A 14,971-nucleotide genomic window follows, 5' to 3' on the forward strand; every position below is an offset into this window, starting at 1 on the left:
AAAAAAAGCGTCTTAGAAAAAGACATTTCAGAGCTTAAAGTTCTTTTTAAGGAAGAAATACTTCCCTTACCTCCCTGCTCCCCAAAAGGTGGAATCTCTTCAATGAGATCCAGTTAGCTGTGTCTCACTGCACTCAGAAAACCTTGAATCAATATTTGGCATTACCACTTTAATTGAAAATCAACACCATAATAAGTGAACATCAGCACTCTGAACTGCAAAGCAAGCAAGTTGTTTGGTCAGGATGAAAGTTGATTTATGGAAATTCCAAAGGAAAATCACCATGGAAGAGTTTGCCTCATTTAGAAAGAGGCACAAAGGGTGAATCATCCTTTCCTTACTCCCAAAGAACTACATGCAAAACAATATATCTCACTCAAGAGAGTGGGATTTGTATGATGTTTTTGGACCCATGTTAACTCTTCTCACAGCGTGGGAAGTTTGTTAGCACCTGGTCTGATTGTAATGGATACAGATATTTGCACGCAGAAACTAAGTTTTGCACCAACATAGCTTAGGAGGAAAACGTCAAATGAAAATTTTGTTGTTCTACTATGATAAAAATGTGTGAAGTAACAAACTGAGCAGTGATTTAGGTTTTTAAATCATCCTTTATTCTTTACATCAGCTGAAGTATAAAACCGACTCCCCATTAACCTCCCACTCCCTTAGCAATTTAATGACCTTCTAAGTACAGAAACGCTCTTCATTTATAAGATTGTTGGTCTGAAAGAGTATGGGTTACAGTTCCCTCCAAAATTATAGCAGTTCACATCTCCAAATGTTCCAGCAATTACGAAAGAAATGAGAGCCTCCAAGTACCACTCGGGCAAGGAATGACTTCTAAATTATAAGGCGCGAGTGGCCAAAATGTTGCTCTTTACAGTTGCTTCAAGTAAGGCACCCGAAAAACAGCTTTTCAGAGAGGATAAGCACCCACAACTGTAGCAGCTGCAGATAATCATTAATTCTGTAGGTCAGGACTCTTCATCTATATCTTACTTCTGTCAGCTCCTGAATAACTGCTTTTCGGACTGCCAAAAACTCTTGATGGAGCGAACACCTGAAGTCCCTGAAAAGCAGGTGGCTTACAGAAATGCCCCACGACATGTCCCTACGTCTGACAATTTCCGCCGTAATGCCGAAAGCGCTTGTAGAGGCGTTTCACCCCAGGGCAAGTCCTGCTCCGCAGAAATCCCCCGACGCCTTTTCCTCTTCCTCGGGTGCCCCGCGGCCGCGGAGGGGGCTCCAGGCAGCGGCCCGGGGAGGGAGCGCAGCGGCGCCGGGGGCCGCTCGCCCGGCGCGGCGTGAGAGCTGCCGCGGCGGAGCCCCCCGAGGGCGGGAGCGGCCCCCGAGGGGTGACCCCGCGGGCCGGGGGCCGCCGCCCCCGCGGGCCGCCGCGCCGGGAGGGCTAGTCGCCGCCCGGGGCTCCGCGCTGCCCCGCGGAGCCCGCCTCCGCCTCGCTGCCGGCCGCCGGCGGCTCCTTGTGCCCGCGGCCCGCGGCTTTCTTGTTGAAGCAGAGCTTGAAGACCCCCAAGACGGTCATGACCAGGATCACGAGCACCACCACAGCGACCGTGACCAAGATGAAGACGTAGCTGGAGGACGAGGAGGGGGCGGGCGGCGGAGGCGCCGTCTTCTCCTCGGCAGCGGCGTCGACGGCGGGCGGCCCCGCGGAGCCGCCGGGTGCCGGGGCGGAGAGGCGGCCGCCCGCGGCGGCGGGGGCCGCTCGGGAGGCGGCGGGGGTCGCGGCGGGGGCCGCGGCGGGGGCCGCGCAGGTGGCGCCGTCCCGCCCGCCCGGGGCGCAGACACAGGCGAAGCCGCCGCCGGCGTCGCGGCACTCGGCGGCGTCGGCGCAGCGGCCGGTGCCGGGGTGGAGGTAGCCGAAGGGGCAGGGGCACGCGGGCTCCTCGGCGCCCCTCCAGGCGAAGCCGCCGCGCTCCGGCTCGCAGGTGAGCCGCAGCGCCCCGCGGGGGCCGGGGCAGGCCACGGTGAGCACGGTACCCGGCGGGCTGGAGCCGGGGTCGGCGCTGCGCTCCCCGAAGGGCAGGCGGTAGTCGAGGCCGAGGGCGCCGGCGGGGCTGGGGGCGGCGCAGGCGCCCTCGTACTGGTACTTACAGACGTAGCCCTGGCTCTGCCGCTGGCAGGGCCGCTCCTTCCAGCCCCAGGCGCCGCCCGCCGCCACCAGCAGCCCGGCGCAGCGGGCGGTGAGGCAGGACCGCGCCGGCTCCTTCGCCCAGCGGCCGAGCGCCGCCGGGGCGTCCCGCGCCGCCGCGCCGCCGCCCGCCTCCCACGAGAAGCCGCGGAGCGGCGCGGCCGCGTCGGTGCAGGCGGAGGCGTTGCGCCGCAGCCCCAGCCAGAAGAGCGAGGCGCCGCGCCCGCCCGCCGCCCTCGCCAGCAGCGCCACGACGAGCCGCAGCTCCGGCTCGCCGCCCAGCCAGGCCAGGGCGCCGCCGCCGCGGCCGCAGGCGCCGCGGGCCTCGGCGTAGGAGCAGTTGGCGGCGTGGGCGCTGAAGCAGGCGCCGGCGGCCTGGCAGCGCACCGCGCTGCGCCCGGGCGGCGGGGGCTGCGCCAGCGCGCAGCCCGCCGCCAGCAGCAGGCACCAGGGCCCCGCGCGGCGCATCGTCCCGCGGGCGCGGCCGCCTCCGCCGGGCGCCGCTCGGTCCCGGCCGCGCGCAGCCCTCCCACGGCCCTGCCAGAGGAAACGTGTCGGGAGCCTGTCACGGACCCCCCGGCCCGGCCTCGGCCGCCTTCATTTGCTGGCGAGCGGGTGACAAGCAGCTGCCTTCGCAGCCAGGAAACGGTAGCCCAGCCCCGGCCGAAGGGTTTCGGAAGGGGGGGAGAAAGACGGTGGAAAATCCCATTTTTTGCCAGTACTCCGAAGGGCGAGTAGGTGGCGGGGCACCCTGAGCCCAGGCGGCGGAGGTGGGCGGTCGCAGGCCCTGTCTCTGGCGCGTGTCAAGGAGATGCCTGGGTGCCCCTGCGCAGCGCTCCTGTCCCCTGACTCCTGGCAGTGTGTTTCAGAGGCGGCTCGCAGGAGGAACTGGGCCTGGTTTAAGAACATTTTCCTTAAAAAAATCAAGTTTGGGCGTTAGGTGAAGTAGTGCAACCCTTCAGTTCCCAATACTTAAGCCAGTTTTACACTTCATAAAATTGATTTAGCTTACTGGTTTCAAGCAAACTGGTTTAAACGCATCTTACATTAGGGGTCTACACTAACTTTCAGTGGATCGCTTTTAAATGAGTTCAATTGATCCACTACAACTGTTCCTTTGTAGACACTTTATAAATTGCCTCATTTTCATACTCCTTACTGTAAGAGCTGGAATCTCTGCTGCTATCTTGCATGTATGCTCAGATACAGCACACATCTGAGTCTCTCTCCTAGGCTTTTTAAGCAGCATAAGACTACGTGCATTTCATTTTCCAGCTCACTTTGGAAGAATCCATCGCCATGATTTGAGTTTCATGTATATGATGTTTTACAAATTCCTAGTGTGTGACTATCCAGAAAAAGCAAAGAAAAAAGGGGGAAAATCTATCTGGAATTAAAAAAGTACTTTCATCAGTAGCTGCTGTTTCTTGAGGGAGTAAGTTCTACAGTCTTGGGTCCAGGATCCAGGTAGACTCAGAGTCCTGCACAAAGTATCTGCACTGTTACAGTAAATTAGAGGCTCTACTAGTTCACATTTGGTATGCTTTAGAGCTGGAGATGTGTTGCCCATTCCTTGCCCATTCCTTGTTTTGCCTGTCTTCTCCCTGACTCCTGAATGATGGGAAACTGTAGCTTGGTAGCAGTTGTTTCTAACCTTCCATTTTTCTGCCTATATTTTGAATAGTATTTGCACTCCTGTTCCCTAGCTGAACATAGAGGCCACAATAAAGCAAAATAAGATACTAAAAAGATCAAATTCTGGTTTTCCTCCTTGTCCACTTTGGTGAATTCTCAAGAATTAACTTGATTTTTTTTTCAAATGAAGCAGACTTTCAAGCATTGTTTGTGTCTTTTCAAGCAGAATGATTTAAACACTTATTTCACATCTATATGAAAAGATAAGAATTAAATATCAGTTTCTCCCCAGAATGTGCATCTATTAGTTAATTAATGTTTGCTTTGGGGAAACATTTTGCTAAATGCTTGTACAGTCCCAGTAGATAGTGACATATACACAAATTCTATTTATCATAATTGTAAGAGTTAACAAAGCAACATTTCTAAATATAATAGAAAAAGTGGATTAGGGCTAAATTTAATTTGCACATTAACAACTGTTTTTAAGCAGAATATTACATTCAGTTAGTTTTTATTTTGTTTTCACTTGGCATTGAGTGGAAGTGAAACTGGTTCAAATGTTGCCTATATTTTCACTGTATTTCAAGAGAATTAAACTGCTTGGCTAAATTTGCTATATGTTTATTTATTGTGGGGAGAATAATTACATTTAGGGTGCCAGTAGATTTAATTTTTATGGAAAATAGGTTTTGTAATAAAACAAAAACCTGTTGATTTAATTCTAGAGGAAATCAGAAATCTAGTTAATCAAGGTGTATAGATGTACTGTATGTTACAGCCACAGAAGTCACAATCTACAGTGCTGTAGCACTTACATTTTCCGAGCTGTGCTGCCCACTGGAGTTCTCACTCCCCAGTTAGTTTCCTCTCCACTGTGCCTCAGGGCAGAGAGGTGCCAAATAATGTGCTTGTGCGGATGAGCACAGGGCGGCCCTTGCTGTCTCTGCTTGGCCTCCAAGCTGGAAAGGTGCAGGTCAGTTGGCATCTATCATCTGTATCACCAGATGCTGTTCCAGTTTGCATCTGGAAGCTCTATCGTCAGATTTCTAATTCTTTTTTGGGTCTAGCCTTCAATGAACCTATACAAAATTAACTGTACCTTTAGTCCTTTGATGTTTCTTGATGATACATAAAGGCTATGCTTTTATAAACCCCTGTCAGGTTAGTAGCTTGAGCCCTTTTTCCCCAAAATATCGTTGATAGATTTGGGAGAGAAGAGAAGTTATATGAGAGATGCACAGCTTACTACTGCCTCCTTGTTAGAGTATGCTGACAAGACTTTGCCAAGGATGAACCTGTTATCCTACAGCTTCATTTTGTTTTCTCTTTCAGAATAGGATTAATTTATTGCAGGTAAATAGAAACAAGCCTGTATAAACAGAAAAAATAAAACAGAAGCAATAAAACAGTTCCATTCGATGCTTCACACCTATTCTTAAGGCTCTGTCCCTAGAAAGGAGACTGCAATTCAGCCTCTGAAAACATTTGTTCCCTGGCTTCTCTTTTAGACTGTCAACAAGGGCATGATTTGAACCATCTGTGATGGCCTGTCCACCACGTATTTGACAGATGCTAGCAACTCATTTCACACAGGCCATGACTTTAATTTCCTAGGCTATATTTGAACCAGCAATTTAGAAACAACAGGTTAGCCACCAATGCCTCAGGCCCTCTAGTCTCTTAAGAGAAACTCATAACAAAGAGAAATATGAAAACCGTAAGTGACAAAGCTGAAGGCTTTAACCAACAGAAAATCAGAGACAGTAGCTATACATCTGCCTGATCTGCCTATCTACCTGCGTTTTTTCCTGTTGTTGCCCCCAAGAGTCCTGCAGCACAGAATCATTTAGAAAATAACCAGTCTACTAGGTCTCCAGAAAACAGCTCTTCCTCTGTTTTTGAATGTTCTTCTGGTTCCATTTTAAGTAAATAAATAAAAAAACCTATTCCATCAAGTATCTATGTGGGTTTTTTTCTGAAGAATTCCTTCCCTGAATGAGAGGATTAGCTACTCATACACAAATGCAGCTACCAGTCACATTGGGAGGCATTAAACTTCCATATATAAAGAAGACTTTATTATATGAATGTGAACGTTATATGACTAATTGATGTATAAGTCATAATGTAGCTGTTTTGCTCAGTGGTAAAAACCTTATTATTTTAGCTGTAGCCTTTGCTTTGTAGCACTTCTTAGTCTTCTGCCTGTAAGATCTAAGGCTTTGAAAAATATGTGGCTTTCTTTAATTGGAAGTAAGAGCCTGTCAATTTTTATTTCATTATGTAGCTATATCTATGTTATAATAATATGTATGTTTTGACTAATGAATAATGAGAGAAGTGCTGAATTAGTAAAACTACTTTTCTTTTTTAGGGTGGATACTTTCCTGCATTTTTATGTGGTAAATTAAAACTATTCTTTTTTTGCTTAACCAGGAAATATGTCAGCCATATGCAAGCACATGCCTCACAACTGGTAGGGCTTAAGGGAATATATTTTCATCAGAAGTAGGCTCATAGAGAGATCCAGCAACCTGCTCTTACTAGGAGCTGTATTTTGCTTTGCAGAGGCAGAAGAGATGGATGGTGCAATAAAAGAGATCTGCCTGGCTATGAAGGCGATAAGTAGAACGATTACATAACACTGCGGTGTTTAGGGTACAAGTAAGGTACCTTAGCTGGCTGGTGATGCTTCTCGTTCTCAAAGGGGATGTGGGAAAGTGTCTGGTTTAGAGCTATCGCTGCCAACCACCCGTTCTGCTACAAACCTGGGAGCAGCGTCTAGCAGCAGAAGCAGCCACAGCTTCTCTTTCCTACGCACAAAGGAAGGCTGCTCGGGGCGCCTCTCTCTGCAGCTGTCCTGTGCATGCAGGACGGCTCAAGAAACCTGTTACCATCTATTGTGTGATACAGATTTCTTGGGGGGAGGTGGAAAGTGTGGAGAGGAAGAGAGGATGGAAGGAGAGGATCAATAAGCTCACCCCACTGCCCGTTTGTGTTGCTCCGGCCTTCCAGCTTGCTCCAACAAGGCAATAAGGTGTATGATGGGCTCAACACCCTTGGTCAGGGAGGAGGCTGCAGCCTTGTCCCTGCAAACTCGCTCCTCCCCCTGCTCCCAACCAGTATCACTACTGGATCCGCACATCACTGCTGAAGTTATTGTGAGTAAGGCCAAAGCATATCCCCCTTCTTCCAGTGCTCTGAGACGAGCTAGATAATAATTTAGACTGAAACATCCCAATGGAAAAAGATTTTCTGACCAAGTGAGAATTACTGTTGTTTGAGAGCATGCTCCGAAAATGATAGGTTAAGTTATCCTGTCTTCACTCAGTGCTACAGGAGATTGATATCTTCATTTAAAAAGTGGTTTATCAAATAATGAGGCAGTCCTACATGTAAGTTGTGCTGAAGCACAGAAATGTGTTTTCTCACTAAAGAGGTATATTCTTCTTTAGGAAAATACTTAGGTAAAAATCAGACCCTCTTGATACCTCTTAAGTCAGTGAGAACTGTGTCATTTATTGAGTGCACCAGGATTTCTCCTGAATTTGACTGCATTCAAACAATCAAACAGCTTGCAACAGGGAATAAAAATGCCAGGTGAGATCTTGCATGCTTTTATTAGTTCACAGAAAGCAGAAAAAGAAATGAAAATGAGAGTTTCTGTCCTATTATAACAACTTGCTTCATCACAAGAAGTTAATTATTCATTTCTCAAAAGGACTACATAGATAACAAGGTTCACTTACACAGTTGGAAAAGATAACCCAGCAGGGGTCCTGCAAGTTCCTGCCTACTGTAATAGCTATTTCCAATGACATTATCATATAGCTACAGGAGTTTTCAAACTAAGGCATAATATTTAACTGCTTTTATGAACAGAGTGGTTTGTCTTTTCCATTTATGACATGGACATAAAGTAGAACTAATCCTCACCTGTTTAAGTGATGTTTAATAGACTCAATGCACAAACAAAAAGATGCTAATGTAGCATTACACAATATGTATACATTACCCTTAAAACCTGTTTCCATTTTGATTGTCATGTTTCCACTACTAATTATGCAAGAAAATAATGTATTCTGTTAACACTTCCATTCATCTTTAATGAGTTATTAACAAAGATTCCAAACCTGTAATTAGCTAGAGGAAATGAACTCCAGAACTCTCAAATTAAACGTTTTAAATCTTTTCTAAAAATACTGTAGTCTATAAATATGTTTTGTTCCCACTCTAGCCCACTCTCCTTTCTTTTGTTTACTGAATAATTCATATGCATTCCATCCCAGGTTCTAAATTCTTCCAATGTGCTGTATTACATAGCACTGTCTGGTTGCCATCTTGGAGCTTCATGCCGAGTATATGTTGGTGGGAGCGGGTCCACATGAACTGGAGGCAGACTACAGACATATGCTGTAGTTTTCACTTAGAGATGCCAAAAGCAGCAAAAGCACTGAAATATGTCATGGTATGATCAACCTTCCTTGCATCATCTTCTCTTTACTCTTTACTTTGAACGACAAGCACCCAGCAGTGGGTCGGAGCTTTGACTGGTTTGATATATTTTAGTGGTCCCTGTGAAGTACCCGCACACTGCAGAGTCTAAGTTTTCATTTGTGTGTGCATGTATATAGATGTCTGTGTATATATATATATATATATATATATATATAGTGTATATGAATATAAAGACATTTTAAGTGCTTGCAATTGTAAAGAAGTCTTTTCAAGTGCAAGCTGTCACTATTCCCAATGACAGGGAATAGTCCAAAGAAGTCTGAAAGAAGGAGGCACCAATGTAAATATTACTCCTCTCATTAATCTCATTATTGCTGACATCAGCTATTTGATACCTGAGCAGTATGGTGTTAGAATAAGTTTGAGAGTGACAGACAGCGAAGGGTAAAGCTGAGGGAATGGAGAGTTCCTGCATAGAATAAAATGGACAGGCAGAAAAGAAGTGAGTAGACACAAAAAAGTGAGTAGACACAAAGAGAAGAGAATAGGGAAGGAATCAGAAGGAAGGTGAGATTACTCACTACTGCGGCAGTACGAGGAGCAGGAGGGAGCTGAGGGGCTGGGTTACGGCAGGCCGGTGCCGCACAAGCGCCTGGGGGTGACCGCAGGCGCATTTGAACGGCTGCACAGCCCCCGCGGCAGCTTGGCATGGCATCCGCCCGATCCCAGGCAACGCAGTGCTGCTAAATAACAATAATAGCTGAAATAAAAAGTAGTTACCACGTAAAGAGTATATTGGTTCTTTGATTTTGAATGTACTCCTACAGGCAGCTCTGCGAGATCCACTGTATGCTGATGGAAGTTCACACCCTTAAACTTACTTTGTGGCTCAAAAGCCATACTTAAAAAGCGTTATTATCAGAATGAGTCTGACACCTCATATGTACCGTTTCCTTTCCGGTCCATTGGGATTTTATCAGAAGCCTCTCTAAGCCATAGATTTCAAAGGGCTCAAAAAATGTGTGTGGTTCTACTATCCTCCCATCCTAAGAAAAAACTACCCAAAGAGAAGAATGAGAAATTAATTCCATTTTTGCCTACATCATATCATATGGCTTTCAATCCTCAAAACCTATTTTTTGACCTAAACAGAAATAATTTGGTAAATTAATGAATTTTCATTTAAAGTGAGAAACTCTCCATTTTTAGTAACTTCCTATAGAAGTGCAATTACACAACAAACTCTCAAAACTGGCGGATTATTTGAATGAGGCAAAGTTTCCTAGGGAAATAAAGTAAAATAGCAGGAAAAACAATGGTAAAGAGGTGATTTCACTTCCTGGCATTTTGCCCAGACTGACCCTTTAAGAGAGTGTCTTGAAGTATTTGGTTGAGAAAGGGCAAGAAATACAGACTAGTGAGAATAAATTAAAGAGAGAGCAGCTGTGAGATAGGGAGGCAGCAGATGCTCGTCTACATGAGCAATCAATTCAAAATGAAAAAAATAAAAGGAAGGAAGAATATTCTGAGCCTAGTGAAATTATTGTTGTCTTGGAGGTTATGGGAGGTAAACATGCCTTTTAGGGGAATACCTATTGCCATTCTTTTTGTGAGACTGGCCCATCAAAAAAGGTTTTAGTTCACTTTACCAATGCCTCTTTTTCCCCTTCCCTTTTTAAACAATCTCCTTTCTTGAAGCATTTTCATCTCCAAAGTGTCTAATGTTTTAAATGCTCCTTATTGTTTGGTTGAAATTATTAATGTGCTATAGAAGGGGAGAAGACTTCAGAGGATCTTGCTGTATGGCACACAGGTGTGTTACTGTCTTGCTTATCGTGGCAAAAAGGGAAACACTGCTCTTCTTTGTATTTGCATTTTAAATGGTTGCAGGTATACTTATTATCCTAAATGGCTCTATACTCATAAAACAGTACCTAGGATCTTAAAATTTTCATGACATAAAAAACACAGATAAGTTATTATTATGCTCTGGAGGGAATGCATTTTGAAAGCAGAGATAGGCTAAAGAAACAAATTAATATATACCTATGAACTTCACACACTCCAGAATGTGGGGTATTCAGAACAGTGGTGTTAGTCCTTGTCTAGTTAAAACAGGAAAATTAAAATGACACTTTACTAAAGAAATGCTTACTTACTAAAAATGGCTTATGGCCATTGCTATTGCAATGGCTAAGTGGTAGTCATATAATACCTGTATTTCTTTCATGCTGAGGTAAAATCCTAGCAGCACTGACGAGCTTTCATAATTTAAATGAAATAATCATCTCTGTTATGACAGTAAGTAAGGTTTTTTTCAAACAAAGTCTTAAAAATTAAGGTCTATCGGTGCTAAAGGCATTGAAGACCAACTGTTTCCATGAAGAACAAAACTAGTCTTTATTGAGCAAACTCATTTTAGAACAGAGTTGCACTGGCAATGCATTAGCACTTGTGCATTTGCATGACAGAATCGTTCTACATTTTCAGCCGCAAACAGGTTTTGTTATTATGATTATTGTAATGTTATTTTTGTATGATGGTTGTGTCACAGGCCCCAGTTTCCTTGTATTATTATTCACATTAGATTGTATCATATAAGTATCTGTAAAGATACAGTCTTTGTACTGCAGATACTAAAATCTCAGGGTTACAGACAGCATGTAAACATTATATGTCTCCAGTAGAGCTATGCAAACTGACTCCCATCTGAGCATACAGCTAGTCCATTCTGCTGTGTGTATGCAAAATGAATATCTAGACTCTTCTGCCCGTATCTGAACATTTGTGATAATTTGTCCCCTTACATTATGGGGATCCTTGAGAAAGACAGGCAATCTATTCATATTATAAAATAAAGCCCTAACTACTATATAACTTTAAAAAATAAAATAAAATCCATATAATCATATTTAAAGTAAGCCATGAATAATAGTTTGTGAGAACAGAAGCAACCTCAATTCCTAGCTTAATTTAGAGTGATGCCAGTCAGAGGCTGCCCTTGAAGACTGTTGGTGTGCACACGTCTTCTATAAAGGGAGCAACTGTCATCACTGTTCCACTAGTTTCATACTGCAGCCACCATATATTTTGTTTAGTTTTGCAGTGCAAAAGCAGAGTTGCAGTAATTTGTTCCTCAGTGTTCATCGAATATAGTGTAATGTGAGGGAGAGGCTAGAACCTGCAGGAATTTAATTTAGGCAGCAATGATCTCTACAGGCAGACCAAATTCCCTGGGTGGATCATTCACATTTAGTACCGTTTTCCCAGGTAAGGCAAGCAGGGGCTCTGAGTGTTGCATGCCGTTACTTTAGCTATGCATTACTCAGGACAGTGCCCTGGAATCCAGTTGGACTACTTGGCATTTGGATTCAAAGGGCCTTGGTTTTATATTAGTTGAATAGGTTTTATATTAGTTGAATAGAAAAGGTCAATAGCAGGTTAGAGACAATTGAATGTTAATAAATAATAAAGGAATGACAACTGAAAGGTCTTTGACCCATCCCTGCTGATACTGATCTGAACTGAGAAAAAAAAAAAGGCAAACCCTTCCCCATTCACAGATCTAGAAGCAATTCTGATGTGTGTCAGTAAAAGATGGGAGTCAGACCAAGACTATATTAGCAGATGGCAAGGGGAATAAAACATAAACAACCAAAGAACAATAGTTACTGCGTGTCAAGTATAAATAAGATATGCTTATATAAAATATTTTTGGCATAATAGTGTTCTCATATGTGTTGCAATGCACAAAATCCTGTCCATGAGCCTCTTCCATGTGGCCTTGCAGCCACAGAGGGGCTGGGGGGAAGCAGGGAGTCTACCTACATCTTATGAGCAGACACCTTCTCCAGGAGAAGCCTCTTGGAGACCAGACTCACCTGTGATGCAGATGCTCAGCTTTCAGGCCCATCCATTCTTATTATTCTTATTCTCTGATCTCATGTGAATCAAATCCACTAAACACCTCTATTGCATAGAGCCTTGCAAAAAACATAGTCAGATGGTAAAAGGACAGATAAGGGCAATTCTGTAACCTGAAGGCTGAGCATTTTTTTATAACAAAGTAGGATTACTTCTGCTGCAGTGAGTATTTCTGTATTTTGTATCCAGTAGAAAAATTTTGTCAGGACAGACTGATATAGAAACCCATCTAAGACTGATCTTCTCCTGAAGCGTGGGGTTTTGCTTCATATCCCTATTCCACAATTTGACAGAGGCATGATTTGAGCATAGATCACTTACTTACACTCAAGTAAGCACAGTAATTATTGAGCTGTCTTTTTTCCGTTCTGTTTTTTGGTGTGGGGTTGTGGTTTTTTTTGAGAGAGAGACTGACTAAATACCAGTTTTCTGATGTACTGGAAGTGTATCAGTGGGGATTTGGAATAAACAAACCTCTCCCATTTCTTTCTTCCCTAACAGAAAGGGCTTAAGGACATCTCCAACTTTAAATGAGTTAGGAACACTGCATTTGACATAGACTGTTCCTTTGATGTAGATACTAAATTGAGGCCTATCTAGCCTATTCCAATAGCTTTACAAAAGAGATCTTACAAAAATATGTAGAGAAACAGCACTTTTGCTGAAATGTTCTGTGTTAAGTTTCTTGCCATTTCAGGATGGCAATGTTTGCTGCTGTAAAGCCAATGAGAATCATCCACTTTTAAATGTATTGGTTTTAGTCTTACCTGTACTTTGTGTCAGTGTATGAAAAAGGGATTTTTAGTCTTTACAGTTTAAATATTCAAAAAAGGGGGGAGGAGGGAGGGAGGAAGTTACTTCCTCCGGTAATTCCCAAAGGCTTTGTATTTCAATGTAACAAAATTTAGGGGAATGAATATACTTAATCTTAGTTAAAATCTCAACATTATATTTTAATAAAGATGCTGAAGTAATTGTGACTTCAAGTGCTGTTCACAATTGGTAACATTGCCATAGGAAATAGGAAGGGGGCTTGGTTGGTATTTTGTGATTCAGCCAGAACTCTTTGGTGGGAGACAGACAAGGAGACAAAAGAGATAAAGCTTCCAACTATGAATACGCCCTGCCAGACAGGCTGCATTAGTCACTACAGAGACAAACTGTCATGTTGTTCTGACAACGGAAAGATTAGCTTACCAGTTTAATTATAGAGGTCATACAACATACACAATATTTTTTTTCTATTTTTTATGTGATGGGAGTAAACTATAATCACAAGAAAAGTCTGTAAGAGTCACTGAATTTTCAGGCTCTCTCAGGAAAATAAGCAGTTAAACAGGATTAAGGAATCTTAGAATAATTTAAATTACTTTCTTTCTAGGTCAAGCAAATGTTACATGAAACATCCTTCCTTGAAAAGGAGCCTTTCAGCTTTAGTATTCAAATTTAAACTTGTACAGTCACACCTATTAATTACATGTGTATATGCAATGCCAATTCAAAAAGCGTGACTGGATACACTCATTGCTGATATGCTGGATTTATGGCAACTGGACCAGAGAGTCCTGAATCCTTGCTCTCCTCATTCCCAAGGGAAGCCAATGCTTTTACTGTTCTTGTATGTTTGTCACCATTAATGTTCTCCCTAATTTATTTCTCCATGTTTGACAAATGACCTCCTAAATACAAATGTGAAACTTGTGCTTCTCATTCATTCATACTGGGCTACTGATGGAACAGGAAAATAAATAAGTATATAAGTCCTCTTTGTGCTTATATGGTATATTCTGGGGCTCACTCAGTCCACAGTGCAAGTTTCCACAGCTTTATGGCTTCTTTAGCATATTAGAAAGTAACAAAACATTATTTTGCAGTGCAATCCACCCTTGTGTTCCTGACAGAAACCCAAATTACTTTATGGGCCAGGGAGGCATAGCTGCATAACTGACAGACAGATCTCTGGTACAGAAGGGTATTTTTACAGCTAGAGGAGACTGAAAATGCACCTTCTGAGTCAAACCTTAATTTTCAATTTGTCATTCCACTAATAGGGAGAGAAGGAAAAAAGAGAGACAGGGAGACTCCTGGGAAATCATCCTTTACATAGCTAGGAGCAATAGCGCACTCCTGCGCAGGAGAAGCACCGAGGGAAGCAGCTCGCCAGTCCGGACCTGGCCCTGGCCCTCTGGCGTCCCAGCCAGAAGGAGCGAAGGGGCAGAGGGAAGTGGCTGCCTGGCCCGCTCCTGGTGGGGTGCGCACCCCACGCACGTCTCCCTCCCTTGCGTTTGCAAGTTCAGGCGTTTGCAGATGGCTCGTGGGAAGCCTGAACCCATGTTGGCCTGAGAAGTTAGCACCCTCCGCACTTGCTTGTCCCTCTAGTGATGATTCCCAGGGAGGGAATGGCACTCCTCTGTGTCAGCTGCTTCCAGGAGGAATCCAGCTGGACAATTTATATCTGCCTTCCTTGGCAGTTCATGCTAAAACTCGGGGTTTTAAACTGGAGCAGAACAGGCGTATCTTCCCTTTTGCCAACTGCCAGGACAATCACCTCCGAGGGAGGGCCAGGACACTGTGAGGGCTGCTGGTCACTCTGCCAGTCACATCCAGATCTTCCAGCTCTTGTCTTTCTTGCCATTGCAGCGGTCACTAATAAACCCAGTGGCATGTACAGCCCTGCCTGGCAGAGTCTGGTCACTTCTGGGGCTCCTCCATTAGAGGCTGTAGTTCACTCAGGAGATGGGGAGCGCTGTCCCCTGGCCAGGTCAAGTAGCAACATGCAGTGTATAAAAATCCTCA

At 44.4% G+C, this 14,971-nt stretch overlaps 1 protein-coding gene across 1 annotated transcript; it reads right to left on the reverse strand.

Moving 5' to 3' along the window:
- Positions 1–591: 591 nt before the first annotated feature.
- On the reverse strand, positions 592–2,623 carry CLEC14A (C-type lectin domain containing 14A). The gene has a single exon (XM_067295597.1). It carries the CDS (start codon positions 2,621–2,623, stop codon positions 1,412–1,414), a length of 1,212 nt encoding a protein of 403 aa, XP_067151698.1. The 3' UTR covers positions 592–1,411.
- Between the last annotated feature and the right edge of the window lie 12,348 nt (positions 2,624–14,971).

Source organism: Apteryx mantelli, chromosome 4 (assembly GCF_036417845.1).
Source record: "Apteryx mantelli isolate bAptMan1 chromosome 4, bAptMan1.hap1, whole genome shotgun sequence".
NCBI lineage: Eukaryota > Metazoa > Chordata > Aves > Apterygiformes > Apterygidae > Apteryx > Apteryx mantelli.

What these genes read in the sequence shown, in the direction of transcription:
- CLEC14A (XM_067295597.1), bottom strand. Translation starts at nt 2,623, where the DNA reads ATGCGCCGCGCGGGGCCCTGGTGCCTGCTGCTGGCGGCGGGCTGCGCG.